The 19,557-nt window shown below is 37.2% G+C and overlaps 2 protein-coding genes across 2 annotated transcripts; both read left to right on the plus strand.

The window, feature by feature from the left end:
• The first annotated feature begins 1,908 nt into the window (after positions 1-1,908).
• On the plus strand, positions 1,909-13,921 carry LOC132907904 (uncharacterized). The gene is made up of 4 exons (XM_060961359.1): positions 1,909-3,156; positions 4,085-4,284; positions 7,202-7,403; positions 12,826-13,921. The coding sequence occupies exons 2-4, from the start codon at positions 4,098-4,100 to the stop codon at positions 12,965-12,967; spliced, it is 531 nt and encodes a 176-aa protein (XP_060817342.1). The 5' UTR covers positions 1,909-3,156; positions 4,085-4,097; the 3' UTR covers positions 12,968-13,921.
• A 16-nt stretch (positions 13,922-13,937) lies between these two features.
• Positions 13,938-17,804, plus strand: LOC132907903 (uncharacterized). Its single transcript, XM_060961358.1, has 6 exons — positions 13,938-14,550; positions 14,640-14,787; positions 15,762-16,018; positions 16,126-16,367; positions 16,447-16,736; positions 16,808-17,804. The coding sequence occupies exons 1-6, from the start codon at positions 14,384-14,386 to the stop codon at positions 16,871-16,873; spliced, it is 1,170 nt and encodes a 389-aa protein (XP_060817341.1). The 5' UTR covers positions 13,938-14,383; the 3' UTR covers positions 16,874-17,804.
• The last annotated feature ends 1,753 nt before the right edge of the window (positions 17,805-19,557 follow it).

The raw sequence follows: 19,557 nt of genomic DNA on the forward strand, positions 1-19,557 counted from the left end.
GAAATTAAATGAAATCGACACCTAAGCATTCGATTGTCACGGCATGTGATGCTCTTTTATACATTTTTTCTTTTTTTGTAGTAATTAACAATTGTTCTTTTTATTACTGTGTGATTGATTTCAGTTTGCGTTTAATATACGTCTTTATATATTTTTACATTTTATATTCTATGGACGCCAAAAACGATATTTTATTGGTAAAACTTTTGAATTTCGTGGATCTTACAGAGAAATTTTATACATTTGCATACGTAATTCAGAAGCTTCTTTGATCTTATTGAATACATCGAGTGAGAGTTGTACTCTACCACATAAATCGACGTTTGAGCAAAATTCGTTAAAATTGGTGAAATGTGGTCCGAGAGTTTGGTTTTGTTCTGTTTGATAAATGGAAGATAAATCTGACGCGTGATCAGTGTGTCTCCGCTTGGGAAATTTCATTGCCTACATAAATAAAAAATTTTTACCGAAAAAGTAATCGAGCTTTATCATACAATAGTGGATTTAAACGTGATATCGTTTTTATTACGGGCAGTGACGAGGTCCCTATTCCCAACAAGCACTCTTAATCCGCTGAAATTAAATTTATATCCAATTACTGCCTATATTAATTGCGAGCAATTTAAAATGAACGTGATTAGTCTTTAATTATTTATTCCTATTAATCGTCATTTAAACGCAAAATGCATTCACATTTGCAAACAATATGTTAATAAATCGACAACTACAAGATACAGAAATAATCAGAATTTTTAATTATAAATATTTTCTATTATATTTTCTATTATTTTGATATTCTGTGCTACATTTTCCCAAAAGACAACAACCTTCTATCATAAAATTATTTCTTCTTATACTTGCTACCATTCCCTTAAGGACGTCTTCCGCTTCCTCTAAAAAAGGGAAAGCAAATCTTACGGCGGTGATTTCGCGTGAAAACAATCCGTACAATTTACAGCGGCGTCTGTAGCGGCGAAAAGTTATTGTAATAATCTCCGGCGCCTTTATCGGCTTAAGCACTATGCCAAGCGTGCTTTCTCCGCAACGATAGCGAAGAGGATCGTGCCAAAAACGATGTCGTGCAGTTAGGATCCGCGGTATTCTCGCAAAAATGATCGCAGGCGTTTCGTTTATCGCGCCAACTTGCAAGAAAACAGGAGGAATATCTCGAAAAAGAAGGACCCCCCATTGTTTCGTTCGAAACAGCGTCGCCACGTTACCAGACGTCTCGTCACGTTCGGATGAAAATGAGATTGAAAGTCGTCGTTGATATCACGAAGTTTCGCCGAATAATCGAAAGAATTTTCAAGTGTAGAATAAAATTTGTTTGATAGAAAAATTGATACAAACAACATTATTAGTACTTGGCACTTTTTCAGGTAAATTTGACGTTCATAAACGTATACGATAATAAATTAGGATTTTGAAGACATTCAACAACGGCCAGTATGAACTGGCATGTTTATGACACGGCTGTTCGCTAAGGTTAACTAAGTTTCCAAGCTGGGACAACAATGGGAGTCCTGCTGGTCTGTAGAATTGGAAGCTTAAGGTAGTTGCAGATTTTGGGTCTTGCGACTTTACGAGCTCGAGTCTGTTAAAACACGTGGCTGCCAAACGTAGGAAAATCGGTAGATGTCTAACTGCGCAGGAAGACATTTCGCGTTAAGAAATTTTGAAGCTTCTTAAATAAATGGAATTATTATTTTTCTTTACATTGCATTGAATTAATATATAATGCAAAGTTTCAAATTATTCTGAACTGAAATAAAAATGAAATAAATAAGAAAGTTAATGGCTAGAACTAAAATGAATTACCTTAATTGTCATTTTCTATCGTTCGTTTGAAAATGCAGATATCACAGATATTACAAAGGAGAAAATTAATTTGCAGGTAGGAAATCGACCGTAAGAGATCGCTGGTTTCTATGTAGCAAGGTAAAAGTGCATCACACACATTCGGATCGACGTGAACGGGAGTACGTAAGAAAACCTCGTTCATTGAGCAACGATTCGAGTAGATCCGCGCGTAATCGTTCTCCGTGCCACGCAAGAAATCGATTATATTCTTACGGAGTAGTTGCTGCGTGATCGCACTTAAGTGGTTGCTGACACCATTTCTATGTACTATTACGAGATATCACTTAAAAAACACCACTATCTAGTAAACACTTTCTCAATCGCTAAATTTATTCTATTTCGAATGTTCAATCTCTGGAAAATGTCCAATAGAAGTTCCATATTAACACTTTACAGGAAACTTCTCTTTTTTTCCAATCCAAAAAACATTGTTCATGTCATGTAACTTCCAACTATTTTATATCATTCAATAAAACTTCAACATTGTAAAAATGTCTCGAATCTAAAGAAACTTTACTCACAGAACTTCCCTTGAATCCGGAGAACATTTTCTATCCACATTTCACATGTCGTGCAATTTCCACGAGCAACTTCGATTTTCACGTTTCCATCTTTTTTCAATTCGAAGAAACTCTACAGATCTTGCAGAGATCTGCCTCAAAATTTAAAGACCGACCTTCACTCACATGTCACATCTTACGTAAGTTGCGCAATTAATAAAACTTCGATGTTTACACTTCAGAAAACCTTTCCGCGTTTTACAAATCCGACTGAACTCCGCGAAGACATTTCACAAACTGTTCGTTCGTTCAAAAGTCAGTGCTTGAGTTGTACGTTTTCTGCTCGGTCCATTGACCACCCCCGGAACTGGATGTCCGCTACAAGCGTTAACCCCATGGCGACCAAACTTTCGATTTACTTGGACGTTCGACATTCGAAAGGAACTTTCTACGCGGAAAGCACTACCGATCGTTGGTGCTGAAGCATACAGGGCTACGAAACCGTGACGATGACCTTGCGGAGGACGCGACTCGACACGGAAGAAAATTAGGACGACGCCACGCATCGGTCTTGGTGGCGCACTAAATGTCGCAATCGGTCGGTCGCCGTTCGTCTGAACGCGACGTCGAGGAAGGGGCCCAACACTTTCTCTCGACGATCGACTGGAACCAGCGGCAGCAGGCTTACGGTTGCCCGGAGGAACACTCGACCACGAGTTTTTACCAAAGGAACAGCTAGTTTAGCGTCACGTTTTCTACCGGTGATCCTCTACATCACAACTGTCACGTAAAACAGGTCGGCGGAATCAATCGATATCGGTTCGGTGTTATCTTCCAACGAAACACGTGAATAATCGTACAAGGAATAAGAACTAAGTGGATGCGATGGAATGCAATGGATTTGTGAATGAAGTTTGAGACTGTTGGTGGAATGTGTTGCGATTGATAGATGTTTTGGGTGTTTCTGAACTTTGGGCTTTCCAAGTGGAATGTATTCAGATTGATTGAGATTTCAAACGTTTTCTGTAGTGCTTGGAGAGTGAATAATCGGAGGAAGATTAGATAAGTTCCACTAGAATGGATTTGTAAATAGAGAGTATTGGTAAAGAGTGCTGCAGTTGGTCGTGGTTTTGAATGGTTTCAAATGTTTTATGTAATTGTTGAAAAGCGTTGACTTGCGTGAAAGTTGCTTGAGCGGGGAATTGGTTGAAGAATTTGTGAATTTTGTAGTTGAGATGCTTGAAACTGTTTGAATGAAATGGATTTGTAACTGAAAATTATATATAATTACAAGTAGAATTGGGCTTGACCGAGTTTTGGTCGAATTTCCTGGTCATTGGAAAACGTTGAATAATTTAGAATTTGTTTGAATGGGCAATTTATAAAATTTACGACTGTGATAGATTCGGCTGGATTGGAGTTGTGAATGGGAATTATTAATGAAGTGTATCGAGGTTTGAAGTTTTTAATATTCTCCGCGGTCTATGAAGATCACTGAATCGTTTGGAAACCAATTAAATGGAGAATTGTTTGGAGAATTTCACAAATTAGAACGTGGTTGAAGTTGTGTATGGTGGTGGGATTAATATATTAGCTTCTTGCGAGAGATTAAATTTAATTTAGAGTTAATACAATGTTCAAACGTTCATGTGGAAACAATAACGATAGCAGAAATAATATATGGAATAACAATAAATATGGAAACAATGCGATTAATTTGTTAGATAGCGTTCTAAGATGCAAATGACAAATGCGTGTTTGATCCTGGGATGTTGCTTCCTTGCGGTGACGTTGGTGAACGCGGCACCGGGTCCAGACGAACCTGCCTTCCACCTTCCGGTGCAGCTGATCGGCTTCCCCGTGATTACAGCCGCTGTGAGGATCACTAATTTCGTGAAGAAACTTGCGTACTCGTTGAATCCAGGTGATTTTCATTTAAAATTCATTTAATAAAAAGGAAGCACTTATGTAGAGTTATAAAAACAATTAAAAAATATTTCGACTCGATGACATAGGATTTTGCAGATATTTTTTATCTACAAAATAAATAAAAAAATGCGACGAGATTCATTTAAGTAAATAGTAAGAATCCAGCAGAATATCATCACGTTTTTGAATGAATCACAGGAACAGAAATCTGTCGCACGAGCAAGTTCAATGTTCTTCCACTTCGATCGCCGATCGGTTAAGTACATTCAACGCAAAAACGAGGTTGAACTTCAGTGTATAGATGATTCGTCTAGCCTGTAGTTTCGGGCATGAATCGAATGGACGAGCAGCGAAAGCGAAAGTGTTCCACTTGTTGCAACTTCTCTCTCGGAATACCATGTAACGTCCGCGTAACTCTCCGTTGTTTCCTGGACAAACATGTTGTCGTTAATCACTGTTTGCTCTTGGTAATTAGCACGGATTCTTGATAATTAACGGTTATTATTAGGGTAAATTGCAAGATTTATTTTGGAAGATTTAGTGGATGTAATGTGAGAGATTTTTAGTAGATTTAATATTAATAATTTTCAGTTGGAATCAATATTATAAATTTCTAATTTAATAAACCTAATGTTATTAATATCGTTAATATTAGAGGTAGATACAGTATTACAAATGTCAAATTCAGTATACGCATAATATTATGGAAGGTCTACTAACTTGTGGGTAATTTCTATTTAACTTCAAATGATGTTTCTTAGTAAGATATTATTATTGTAAAAAGAGAGAAAGAAGCGGAACCTTCTTGATGTATTTCTTTAATACAAATTAAAACTTGACAGTAACATTTTAAAGATTGTTAGGAGACTTATAGTCTAGATTAAGTGTACTTAAGGAATGATTTCTATTATGATTATACTTGACTCAAATGAGTAGTCATTTAATTGCACGTCTCTACGTGAAATATAGATTTACAAATTCTGTATTACAACATAAATCATTTGCTTTACAGTATCGGAAATAAAACTCTTCTGAACCTACTAAAATCGTTCTTAGAAACTCTACGTCTTAAATATTTCTATCTTTTTATTTATTTCTTATTTCTGTATTCTAGTCAAAGTTCCAAACTGATTTTGAAATTGAAAAATTCCAAAAACCAGATATATAAAATTACAGAATGTCCATATGCAAAAACATGCAAAATATCAGAAAGTAAAACATTCGCTATAGTATTTGTAAGTGAAATATTGGAAGATGAAACAAACCTGGATTTAGATTTTATTTCTTCATTCTCTTCGTAAAGATATTTTCCATGAACGTCTTACAAATTATCCAAAATCCGCTCTATTTTCCTATCCTTCGACTAAAATGTTTCATTCTTTCGCATGATTCTTCTTCCCCATCACGCTACATAGTATTTCGAGCGCGTCTTTGTTAAGTTGTCGGCAATTACGGGACATTTTCGACGTTTTCGACCGGAATAGCAGTTTTCACGGCGAATCATCGTCGCTCGAACTGATTTGAACGAGCGCCTGGTCCTTATTTTACCACCGGTGTACGTATAATATTCAGTGAGCGTATAAAACGTTCACAAAGACGGTCAGGCCAGGTTCTTTCGCCGGAACCCGCTCTTGCTAATTATTCGTCGCGCGCACCGCTATGACAGAAAAGCTGGCTCTAATTTGTGGTATAGCAATTTATCTTTCTCGGTGCTCGTTATCGTCTCGCGTTTAACACACCTGTGATGCTTTTCCACGAAATTAAATGAAATCGGCACCTAAGCATTCGATTGTCACGGCATGTGATGCTCTTTTATACATTTTTTCTTTTTTTGTAGTAATTAACAATTGTTCTTTTTATTACTGTGTGATTGATTTCAGTTTGCGTTTAATATACGTCTTTATATATTTTTACATTTTATATTCTACAGACGCCAAAAACGATATTTTGTTGATAAAACTTTTGAATTTAGCGAATCTTACCGAGAAATTTTACACAAATATTATAAATTAATATACATAATACTGGGTCAGTGTCACAAAATTTTTAATTTAGTAGACCGAGTATTACTGACATCCAATGTAATAAATCCAGTACTATTAATTTCTACTTAAAGAGAATTTGATAATACTAATCTATAATTCTGTACGCGTAATGAATTGAGAATCCATTGGTTTCCGAGTTTAGTAACATACCAATTTATTTTCACAAGTTTGGTAAATTATAATCAATAACCAGCAATTCCAATATTTGTCAAAACTCCCTCTTCCATGTTCCGATTTATTTGCTATAAATATTAATAAATCTAAAAAATAATCCAATTTACGCTTCTCTTATATATCACTACGCGTTTCATACGTATTATGAAATGGCTGAGAGAGGAATTTTTAGGACCAAGAATTGATTAATAAATCGGTTTCAATATCGATAATTCGATAGAGTGTGAAATTTAGATGTGTGAAATTTGACGAGCAGTTAGCAATGACAGGCGAACACGCGACCGCGGATGGAATGCTATCGAGATATGTCAATTTTCGTTAAAGTGAACGTTGAAGGAGTCACGCCGTTAATTGGTCATTAGCTAGGGATAGTTATTTGACGGTTCTGAATGATGGAAACGTGGATTGTCACTTGGATTGATGACAGTAACCTGTCTAGGTATATAACAGCCTGTATTGGGATTCGTATAGTGCATTAACTCGTCTGACAACGAAGATTCGTTAAATATTAAGAACAAAATTTATCGATTTGGAAATTGTTAAATAGAATTGAAGATCTCGACGAAGCTAACGGGAATGTTAAAGATATCGTTCAAGAACAGTGTGAGAATTTTCGACAGCCATTCCATGAAGTCGTTTCACTAATTGCGAAACGATTTTGACATTTAGCACAGTTTTACCTCTCGTTTTTAGAAACTTACGTCAACCGAGTAAGACGAGACCTGCCTCTGGTACACGACGAAGAAATTCTAGATGTTGGCAAAGTGGAGAAGAAGTTGATATCGGAGTTGGGCAGTAACGTTTGCGTTTACGAGAGAATCTGCGCCAAGTATGCGGCCGAAACTCTGCAGAAACGAAGTCGACAACGAGCTTTGGACTGGGATGTCGTTTTCAGGTACATTTTATTGATATTTCGATCTTCACTTGAAGTTTCAAGAACTACGTAGTACTGAATTCTATCTGATCGTTATAAAAATATTAAGTAACAGATTTTTAATAAATTATTAACTTGAAAGTATGTACAGATCTAAATATCAGATTTAATTTCATTTTTATCTCAATCTTCTACTTTAACTCTGTTATCTTAATTTCTTGATTCAATCTTCTTATTACAACTTATTTTCACAACTCGTTTCACTGTAATTTCTTATTTTGAAGAGTCTTTTCAAAAGAAACCACATTCAAGAAACTAGATCTATTGAATAATATTCAAAGATAGTAAAAAGCAACATATTCGTGCTCTATGCAATAATAATATACATAAGCTGAATACGTGTAGATTAAGATAGTCATTAACTGTTGATTATCAACAGATCTATCGATAGGCATTACAACACACTATTACTATTATTATCACGCTATACAATTTTCCTAGCACATTGCACGTAACACTCTATTTCTCAAACCTGTCTCCAAGATATGCGACTATTTCTCATATCTTGTCGTACGAGTATTTTTTCCTTCTTATTAATTCTCGTTTTACTTCAATTTTCCTTCTTACTCTTCAAGAACTCTCGATACAATTTGACCTACTTTCCTAGAAGAAACCATACAACTTGATACTATACAGTTTTTTTCGTTTGCTTCAATTTCTATTCTAATTAACCTACTTCGTCATAAAATATCCAAGGAAAGAAAATAATTTAATCTGAATACGTTGCCATTCTACTAAACAACTGGATTTTTTTTTCTTTTTTTTTTTTCTTGCCTATTTCAATTGCTCGCTTCTAATTCATCTCTAACCTTCGTTAGTCTATTTTAGAGATAAATATAATTCACTGATTTACTATTTTATTATAGCAACATTACACACATTCGTTTCCCTCGCAATCCTATTTTTTCTTCTCATTTACTTTAAATTTCACTCATCTTCATTTCAATTACTACTTCAACTTATGCAAATTTAACAGCATACTAGCCATCTCTGATTTTTTCCTCATTTATTTCAATTTCCACTCACCTTCACTGCAACTTATACTTTAACCTATGCAAATTTAACTTGCGCAATCGTTCTGCAATCTAAAAGAAAGGTAAAAATACTTGAACGTTAACACGTTACAATGTTCAACTTCCCAATAACACCGTATCATATTTACATAAACTTGTCATGTTTCTGAACGAGCTCATACACTTTGCATTAATGCGTCATCATCCTCTATTACCAATCCTAATCTCGTTCATTTACATCATATTTGTTACTCAAACCGTTATATCTATACGTTTACCTTAATCGTTACATTTTCACCTTTTATCTTCTCTTGCGACGAAGTTCGAATTTCTCACTTCACCTCACGGAAGTCTTCGAGAGCGATCGACTGTTCCGACTGTTGTATAATTAGTCTTGGTGGATCGATTGCGAGGCAGCATCAGTAAAACAAAAGCGGTCGCGATCGATAACGCGGTTTTGCGAGTGCATCTCGATTCCATGTAGTCACTTAAGTAACCACGTCCCTGAAGTTCACGACTCAGAGTATTGACGACTGGCAAAGATTAGTTCTCAACCTTCGTTGCGCTCGATGGCCTTGCGAAACTTGGTGAATACGAAGTTTAATAACGAGCTCGTTAGTGCATCGTAGGAAAATTACTGATCCATTTGGTCGACCAGCCGTGAAACGGGTCTTCTGTCGCCCCATCGTCTTCTTCTTGTCTTCTTTTTTCTACCTTGCGCCGTGCCGATGATGTCAATCCTGACACGGCGTACGACTTTTTCCTCTGACACCGAGGAAACGATTTCTCTGAATCAGAGATACAACTCGGATGGTTCTTGAGACAGAAATTCCTCGAATTACGTGAAATTATGAGAATTTGTTGACATTCCGAGAAAAAAAGAGGCGAGGAAAGGTATTTGGGTGTTTTAGTGCTGGTCACGTAGTTAAGGTTGATTGGAAATTGAATCACGAATTTTGCGGTTGCTCTTTTACGCGTTCTTCGCGTCTATCGTATGTTAGGAAGGTTTGTTGTTTGTAGAAATTCAAGTGAAAGTGAGTTACGATGTTTATGACCTTTTTCATGGATTTCATGGAAGTTTAGTAGAATATTTGATAGATATGTCTGTTTCTATGTTTCAATTATTCATCAAAAAATTCTCTACTGAACTCCTCCTCCCACTTATAAAAATACAAAAATTCTGATGTCAATTTCGATGAAGTCTAGAAGAAGTTTCCGTGAAATATTAACGAAACTGTATGAATCCTTCGACTCTTAAACCGTCAAACTTATCCTACCTATCAAAATATCGGAATGCGAACAATGTCTAAAACAGCAATTCCAATTCAGCATCTCGTCACATGTTTGTTCAAAATTCATGCGTAACAACCCTTTGCGATCTCCAATGCATCGATTCCTCGAGTCATAACTTCCGCGTAGAGGAACCTCCACCTGCTCGTAAAAGTCGAAATGTGAAACGAAGGAGATGCAACCGAAGAGATTGCTCCTCTCTTCAACAGCCTTTCCTGCATAAATTCCAGACATTCTTGGATAATTCGACGAGAATGATCGGTCAGATAAATCATGCGGAGATGCAACGAATGTGATCTGATCAGAAGTGAAGACAGTCAAACATTTAGATAGATTTAAGGATTTTAGGAATTTTTTACGATGAAGTTCTACCGTAACTTGATTGTTAATATTCATAATTTATTATTATTCAAATTTTCCACCACGATGGACTTTTTATCAATTTATAAAGACGCGAAGAAAGAATTTAGGAGATCGACTAGAGGCACTTTGAAGGATCTATACCATACAATAAATACAACACTCATGAATGAATTATAAATTGAAACAAACTTGTAAACGAAGCTTCAGTGTCATTTGTGTTATATCTTCTATCGCCATAGAACCTTCATCGATTTATCAAAAATTAAAGTTCGCTTCTCTTCCCACTTCTCTCCTCTTGCTGCATAAATTCCAGGGATTTTCAGGTAATTCGTGGAGAACGATTGGTCAGATAAGTCCCCTGAAGATGCAACGAAGGTGGCCTGGCTTCTAAATGACCCGACGCTTCCATCCAACTAGTAGAAGTGGAAGCTAATAGAAATCCGTGCTACCGGTTGTTCGTAGCTAGCCGGCCACGAGCTCGCACTAAATTCAGTTGTAAGTAACGCCAGCGGCAGATAGCCCTTAATGGCGGTCTCCACGAGCGACCTAATGCATCCTGATAACTCTCTTCGTTCCACCCTCCACCCGTTCCTTCGTTCTCCGCCGTTTTACGAGCGTCTCGAGCTACTCGCCTTCGAATTCGAACGGCTTATCTGCGATTTCACGGTGCTGAGATGGCCAGCGCGTGTCCTCGAAGACGAAACGCGTCGGTTAATCGCTTCTGTCACCTGAAGGGGCAAGATGGAGGTAAAGCAAAGAAGATTCAAGGGAAACGAGAGGATGTATCGAAGGTTGGAGCTGGCAGAGACACGTTTGGAGAGGTTTAACGGAGCATGCATGAGAGACTGGCATCCTCGAGTCCCTCGCAGAAGCTATTCAAGTCGAAGGATGGAAGGTTAGGAGGTTTTCGGATGGTCAGCGTGAGCTGAGGTCTTTTCAAATTTATTTTACTTTAGGTGTAGTTGGATCCTAGTTATGAAGAGGCGAATTAGGTTTGTTGCTCGTATTCATGTACATTTTTAGGTCATATTTGTTGATGATGTACGCGTAATACTTAAGAGCAGCAAGTTTCTAGCTTTCGCGGACTGAAAAATCTTTGAAGCAATAAATACGATTGTCGATGCTTTTGATCTTCAAGGAAACATCATCAGACTCGATCTCATGGTGAAAATCTCATGGATCTCAACTCAGCCAAGTGCTCGATCAAATTCGCTCGTAGTAGGAACTCTATGTACTTCCAATACAAACTCTTCGATTCTATTATTTCCGTGGTTACTAGGCTGAGAGACCTTCGTACAATTATCGACTCCAACCTCACATTTATAGACCACTTAGCACACGTCACCGCTACTTTTTATAGAATGCTGGGTTTCATTAAGCGTAGCTATGGTCATTTCAGCAACCCTTGTACCTTAATTAGACTTTACTCTTCCCTTGTAGTCCCTCACCTTGACTATGCCTCAGTCATCTGGCAATTCCGTATAGCCAGACAAAGTGATCAGCTTGAGAGGATCCAGAACTTCTTTCTCAGGTTCCTTGCTTGTAAAGTCGCCTGTCCAATGAACTTTCGTGATCGTGACTCCTACCACGGAAAAATAGAAACGCTTTCCACTTGCAACTAGGCGATTGTCTGCCGAGGCTATTCTTCTATTTAAAATCTTAAATGGATTTATCGAACTGTTCACAGCTTTTAGCCTTATCAACTTCCACATATCTTCCTACTTCTCCGGGTCTCCCTGCTTATTCTATCGATCATCCTTCTCCTCCAGATTTGGTCACACAAACACAATTGTCCGTGTATGCGAGTTAGGAAATTCAATGCTTTTATGCAATAAGATCAACTTGTTTTTTACCTGAACCGGCAATCTCATGGAAAAGGTCCACGAAGCCTTAGCTAACCCGTGCGGTCTGATTATCTCACAGCGACTGTATCACGCTGACACTTATCTTCCTCTTATAGTGTGGCATCTATTTGCAAAATGAATCTTTCTCCGTTTAATAAATGAAAATGAAAATTAAAATTACACGAGAATCTTTCCATTTTGTTTCGAGTATGTATGAGACCAGTTCGCGTAGAAGGGGTTATTTGCAAGGGTGGGAGATCAAATTATTAGGTTAGGGACTTTTTAACTGAAAAGTTGTCGTTAAAGTTCGAGTATCACTCATTTTAAATCTTCCAGTATCATGATAAATTTGTTTACCAATCTGTAAAAGAACGAACATAGAATTTAAGCGTGGAAAGAATTCTAAATTAGTAAATTCAGAGATGAAGCTTCATTGTCGTTTATTTCATATCTTCCACTGCCATGGAACCATCATCGATTTAAGAACAAAAAGCTGACGAAATTGAACGGTTTAGACAAAGATACTTTGAAAAGATTGCAATGTTAAACGCGTAGAAAATTCTCATGAAACAATTCCACGTAAATCACGAACACTTAATATGAAAGAAAGAAAAGATACTCGACGTAGGTCAGAAAAATCAGATTTAAACGCTCTCGTATATAACTTCCTCTCTAATCTCTCCATAAGCATCGTGCAATGATCCACGTTATTCTTCTTACCATACCAAAAAAAAAAAGACACGATCCAGTTACTTTACAACGTACACGCACCACGCATAGCGATTTATGTTTCTCGACTATCGCACGAACGCTCGTAACGCTTTCACAATCAAGTTCATTAGATGGTAACGTATGGGAATGATGGTTTTACAGCGAGTACAAATCATCGCCGAACCCGATGAAGGAGAATTATTTATTGAGCGTGTTCCTGGGCGACATCATAGGAAGCCCGCGACTCTGTCATCAGCTGGCGAAACGAGGGAGAGGCTGCGACGAGGCCACGCTCTCGGATTAACTGTAAACCGTACCATTTACGGAGCCGCGTACAGATTGTAAATATCGCGAAGCATGTTCCCGGTTTGCATCGTGCAAAGGATCGTCTATCCTTGCTACATAATAATCGTAGTTGCGTAAAACGCGACGAGGATAAAATTGTATAGGGGAACTAATGACTTTAGGACCCGTAATTAATTGTTATCGCTTTGTTACCTGAAGTTCGTTGCTTATAGGATTTACTGATTAATCGTACTTTATTGTCGGTGGAATCTGAATGGAACAAGTCGTCGATGATAGAAAGCTGTTAGAATGAAAAGATCCGACGAACAGAGGGCATATTAGTTTCCCTTTTCAAAACTAACGTTCCTTGCTGCTTTCGCCCGGAGAGTCTTTTAACGAAGAAATGATCGGTTGCTAATCGAAAGCGAATACTGTTGCTTGCAAATGTACAATGATTTTCATATTTATAGCCATATCGAGTGTTTTGTTAACTCTCTTGTTAATTTGAAATCTATGTTATAGATGCGCATCGATAGTGGTTTCCTTTATTTCGATAGATTTTTGATGGAAAATTTGTCTGAAGTAACGCAATTGGTAAACTGATACTTTTTGAAATCCTTGAATTCTGCGAAACGAATAGCGACTCTCAAGTTTCGATTGATGTGTATATTGCAAACAATGTACACGATATTATACGAACTAATTGCACGAGAAGTTTAACACTGGATCTATCTTAATTCGTGATTTTTACGGTGTAAAACTGGTACAAGTGTTTGACAGTTTTTAGTAATTGGTATTTCTAGTGTTAAATATTTGTACGTATAACTGAATTATATAGGAAGAGAATTTCAAACATTTCAATTTCAAGAGCAATAAAATATCGGAAATGTCCTTCGAATTCTTGCCAGAGCAACAAAGTATCATTGATTAATTTTCTGTTGATTAATGAATAAAATCATTAAAAAAAAAGCAAAAACAAGCGTCTTTGTCTTCTTTAACTCCGGTGTATCCAAGTATCTTCGAACGTGTACGCGGCACACGCGCGAAAAACGGTCACACGAAGTGAGAGTAGACCACGATGACGTTTCTTCCTACCTACGCTTCTTCGGCCAAGCTTGTGTACGAAGAACGCTTTCGAAGAAAGTTCCAGTTGCCGTGGAACTGTGACACGATCATCCGCGAAGCGAAACACTCGGCGTATTCCAGCAGCGATCGCAACAAAGTGCTACTACGAAAGGAATTACTGTCATCGACCGTTTTATTCTTTTGTCAGTAAAATTCATAACCCGGTCGACGTGAAAGTTGAAAAATTTAACATAAACGAAATATCTTTCAACAAATGTTTCCCGTGATGGGAAATTCTAAAAAGAGTTGGCAGAGAAATTTTTCAAAAATTTGGTAAACGCTAGATATTAAACAAGGAAATAAAGAAAAAATGAAGAATTATAGTACGACGTTTAGGTTGATGCTTGTTTGCCTTTTTCTTTGCTCTGAAATTCGCGCAGAGGATCAATTTCGAAGGATTCGTCGTAAAATCGACGAGGATCGTTATTGTAATTTTGACGAAGCTCGAAGCAATTATGATGCCACGGATTTATTAAGGTAAGCAGCTATTATATTGCAAATTTATTGTTGACGTTATTTTCAAATAAAAGTTTGAGATATTCAAGTGGGAAACATTCGTCGCGTAGGTGTATCGATGAATTGGCTGTCGATCTCATCGATCGAGAAAGTGGCGTGCTAAAAGTATCCAATGGAAAAGGTCAATTGAATGGATTCACGGGCAGGCAGATCTCTTTTATGGATGTTTTCTCGAGTGTTTTCAATAACGCTGCGACGGTATGTTGAAAATTGAATTTGTTCATTCATTATGCGAATTTTATTCAGATTCGATTGGTATTTTTGAAGTTTTTAAAACATTGAAAAGGAAAGAGTTAAAATTATAGGAATAATAAGATTGTCATTATTGAGTTCTTTATTATCCACGAATTATTTCATTACGAGGTTGGAAGATACGTAATGAACTATCGAGCGAGAACATCGTAAATAGCATTATACGAGTTTATTAGTTGAAACGTCCTTAAATTAATAATAAATTGCATCGTGAAATTTAATACCGAGCATATGTTGCCGCACTAAAAATTCCAGCAATCGCTCGTCGTAAAGAATTTAATGTATTGCCGATTATCGGTTATTACAGAAGCACATGAAATACTATTAAATACCGTAGGTTAATTTTCTTTAAAGTCACTAATAAACATTCCCTTGTATACAACATCGAAAGAAGACGAAAGAGACCAGACGAAACAAATGAAGTTCGACTTTCTAACTCTAATTTCTAACTAAGTTTTACTACCCCTAAAAAAACAATATTCACTCGTGAAAGTAAGAGCCTTTCATTATAAGAACTTCTCACAGTAGGTGAACTGTTCTCGATATATAATTAGTATTAAATTCCTTGAAAAGTAAATGATACACATTCGCAAGATTTTTTATTGCAAAAGGTGAGAATAAAAATTGAAAAACAAATGTATGGTTTTATTCAAATAGAAAATAGCGAAATCTCATAAAACCATGATCATGGAAATAGAAATTATCCCAGTGTTGTTTGCGCTCCTTCAAATAGTATAAGCTTATTCTGAATAATATTTTTATAAGAGCAAAAATAACAGAAATATTTAGATATTTTTATATAAATGTCTGCATAAAGTTCCATTCTTTTCGACATATTTGACACGCAAAAGAAGTAAGTAACCAATGGCCTCCATGTTCCTGCATCTACGCAGAAAATTCCACAGCTTTTCTATTTACAGTCGCATCAGAGCAGCTCCCTTCCGGTGTACCCGATTTCCGACTATCAGCAATCGAATTATCCGAGTGAAACCGTCGGTCTTTCTCCTGGATTCCAACTGAATCTGCTCGATACGCTGTCCACGATATCCAGCCACGATGACTACAAGTGTGTGCCCAGGATACTCTGCGAGATGGCCAGCGGAAAACTTCCTGGAAGATCGTTAGGCAAACAGAGCTTCAGCTCCTTTGAGTTGTTTGGTCGAAATGTTTTCACGGAGTACGTTTCGTGACACGAAAATCAATACAGTGATAGTTGCCGAAGTAGATATTTCTTCTTCAACGAACTTCGAGAGCCTCTCGATCGATTTCTTTTTGTGTTTTCAGCTGGCTAACGAAAATCGATGTCGATGGAATGTCTCCATTGCTGAACTTTGGTAGAGCGATGATTCTTGGGTATAGCAATCGTGGAAATTCTGTGGCCTGCTACGAAGCGTTTCCAAAATGTCCAAGAGACATGAATGGATTGATTTACTATCTGAATAACTATAATGGAGGCTTTTTCAATCTTTTCAACAGGATTCGGGGTGGAAAATATAGGATGTCTAACGGAGATCCTGGTCAGCCAGGTAAGAAAATTATAGATTCGAAGGTTGGGTATCTTTTGTCGATAATTGGATAAATTGTCTAATTTCTTGTTTCGTTTAGTTAATGATTATTCGAAGATTGAAGTGAGGGAAAGAATAGTCGCTGGAAGCTCGACGAAACACATTCGGGATGAACCAGTACGAAATACGGTTCAATTCCCATCTATAAAATATCAAGAATATTATGCAAAGAGAGAGTATCCAAGATTTGATTCGATAAGAAATTACAATGCGATTACTTTTCCTGATCAAAGAGAATTAAGCATCGAACCAACGAATAGTTTACAGGATGACGTTCCAAAATCGGAACCGTACGTTTGGCAAAGAGACAACGTTGCATTTTTTCCCAAAGTAAATTGCATAAAATATACCAAGTACAAATTGAAATTCCCTCTGTATTAATTACATGTACATTATTTCAGGAGAACGAAGACAGAAGATTCTCTCAATTTCGATTCCCCTCGAGTTTTACAATCGCACCGTCGTAATCCCAAATTGTAGATAAAACATTGAAATACGTAACTAAATACCTCAGTGAATCCAATCCATATAATTAAATAAAGGCTTCCATAAAACACATAAAATTATAGAATATTCTAAACTCCTTAACTCGTCTTCGGGGGATTACGACCGCGATAAAATATCGAATTTCAATTTTGCATCGCATAAACCAGGCGCCTTCCGTCGTGCGTTGCGAATTTGCGGATTATCTGCGGCGAGAGAACCGCTGCAAAGACGCGATACAGGTTTCCGCGAGGCAACGTCGTTTATTTCGTCAGCGTTGCTCCCATCGGCAATTTTCTATCCACCTGTACGCGATGTGCTCATAACAGGAAGTCCCGAGTCGCCGGTGAACGCGATGTTACTGGCGCGGACGCCATTTGTGGAAACAGCATGGGGCGCCGTTAGAGTACCGACAACTTGTCCAATGAATCTGTGCCCGAGTATGAGCCGCTTTATGTCTCAGTTACGCGGCACGATAAATTGTATTTTATCTCGATTCGATTTCCTGCTTGCTACCGCTGCATTTGTATGCGTGCTCGCAGGTGTGAGACTTTTTCAGGGGCAACGAAGGACGATGAAAGAAAGCACGGGCAATCTAGAGTAACATATAAGTAATATAAACGGAAGATAAGTTAATAGAATTATATATATAGGTAGAAGGAAGATGCTATAGTAATATTTGATTACTTGTGGAGTAAATTATTAATTGGTCGTGACGTTGGAATTTATTAAACTCGGCTGTTTAGGATAATATTGTGAAGAAGTTAATTACGAAAGAATGGAATTTGAAGAAATACAGATGCATGAGAATTTAACCATAGTAATGTTGACAATAGTAATTAATTGTAACAAATTGAGTTAGGATAATTTGGTGCGGCTATGAAGTCACAATATCGAGTAATAAATGAATTACCATTAATTACAATTTTACGTGGTAAATGATATTATATTATCGATAACTGCTACAGGCACTGCTGTTTCTAAAAACATACATTTAAGGTAATTAATTATTACTCTTACCTAAAAAAAAAAAAAAAAAAAAAAAAAAAAAGAATGGTAATACACAGTTAATTATTCACTTCGAGTTAGGTATATTTCACCTGAAATATTTTTAAGTGGATTCGTTTTTACTATTTTCGTTTTATATGAGAAATGTCAACTTTCTAAGTAATAATAAACACGAACGAGCCTATTATCATGATGTTTCGAGGGAGGAGCTGCGAACGATGGCGAATATGTTCACAGACACGCGAATGGTCCCGCTATAGTCTACTTCCACGTTAAATCCATGTTTTCGAGAAGTTATACTTTCACGCGTATCTTTCATTGCGATTATTTCGCGAGAAAAGCGATAATTTTCACGGTGTAGATAGGAGACAGGTAACAATCAATAGCGACGGTACGTATTTATCGTAGCTTACGCGCGAGTAAGAATTAAATTATGCAAAACCTCATAATAACGCGTTATAGTCAACCCTTTGCTTCGCTAACCAACTAAGGGGTTACTAGCGTTATCGTACGCTCGTTAAAATCGCACATCTCTCGCTAAAAACTATCCTTCATCCATCTAAATGGCACTTTCGCGTTTACCGTAATTATATCTCTCTGTTCCCTTACCTATGTCCACCATCGTTTCTATCGTATATTATATGTAGAAGTTCTGATAAATTGTTCAACGAAACCACTCTCTCTCTGTATAGCTTCAAATAAATTCTAGTAATTTATGACTTTCGAATTTTTACATCTCAATACATTCCTTTCGTTTCAACGCACAAAAAGACTTTCGGTATATGAAGCAAAACGTTAACGGTATATACACGCAATATGTATAAAACCGAGTAATGATATATATTAACAGAGTGATTCTTTTAGATTTCTCTCAAGCTCAAGAAACTTTCTCAACTAATATCAATAATATTATCAACGAAACTTTACAAATCACAGATTACATCTTACTTTCGCGTAATATTGGCAAGTTTAGTAATAACATTTTACAAGTAATTCTGCACATCGCAATTATTAATTATCTCACTCGAAGAAAAATTAGAAAATCGTAAAAAATAGATCTATAACGTACACCTTGTAATTTATCAATTGGCTGATAATTATTGGTTGGTGAATTGCTGTGCACGAGAGCTTACGACTAGAAACCAACTATACGTCAACCTGTTAGACTTACTTCGAACCTCACTGCATCTGACAATTCTACGAACCGATCTGAAACTTTCAAATCCCGAGTCTTGTACAAACCACGATCAATCCTAAAACCGACCACACAAACGAATGTATAAAGGAAATTCCTTTCTCCGTATAGCACCCATTTCTCTCGCGAAATTCGGGACGTCCCCAGCACGTGTTCCCCCAAACTTTTTTTCACCAGATTCACGCGTATAGCTTGGGCTGTCTCGTTCGGGAAAGAAAGAAACGAAAGGTACGGTGGTGGAAAAAAAAAGTAGAAGAAAAGGGGGACGACGTGTAATTATTTTATCCTTTCCAGCGTGTAATTCGAGGCGTGCTCGCGCCCAAATGTCGACCAATGATCGTCGTAGCCCGAAGGGCCGTGTGCTTCGGACAAGGCCAAATAGGGTGCAACTGACAGCGAAAAACAATTAGCCTTCTGATACATCCGATGTCGCCTGGTTCGAAACGCGGAGGCGCGTTGCAGGCG

Source organism: Bombus pascuorum, chromosome 6, assembly GCF_905332965.1.
Source record: "Bombus pascuorum chromosome 6, iyBomPasc1.1, whole genome shotgun sequence".
Taxonomy (NCBI): domain Eukaryota; kingdom Metazoa; phylum Arthropoda; class Insecta; order Hymenoptera; family Apidae; genus Bombus; species Bombus pascuorum.

Coding starts and splice junctions, on each gene's coding strand:
- LOC132907904 (XM_060961359.1), top strand. CDS start 4,098: ATGCAAATGACAAATGCGTGTTTGATCCTGGGATGTTGCTTCCTTGCG. Junction 4,285..7,201: donor TGCGTACTCGTTGAATCCAG/GTGATTTTCATT, acceptor TCTCGTTTTTAG/AAACTTACGTCAACCGAGTA. Junction 7,404..12,825: donor GACTGGGATGTCGTTTTCAG/GTACATTTTATT, acceptor ATGGTTTTACAG/CGAGTACAAATCATCGCCGA.
- LOC132907903 (XM_060961358.1), top strand. CDS start 14,384: ATGAAGAATTATAGTACGACGTTTAGGTTGATGCTTGTTTGCCTTTTT. Junction 16,368..16,446: donor CGGAGATCCTGGTCAGCCAG/GTAAGAAAATTA, acceptor TGTTTCGTTTAG/TTAATGATTATTCGAAGATT. Junction 16,737..16,807: donor ACGTTGCATTTTTTCCCAAA/GTAAATTGCATA, acceptor ACATTATTTCAG/GAGAACGAAGACAGAAGATT.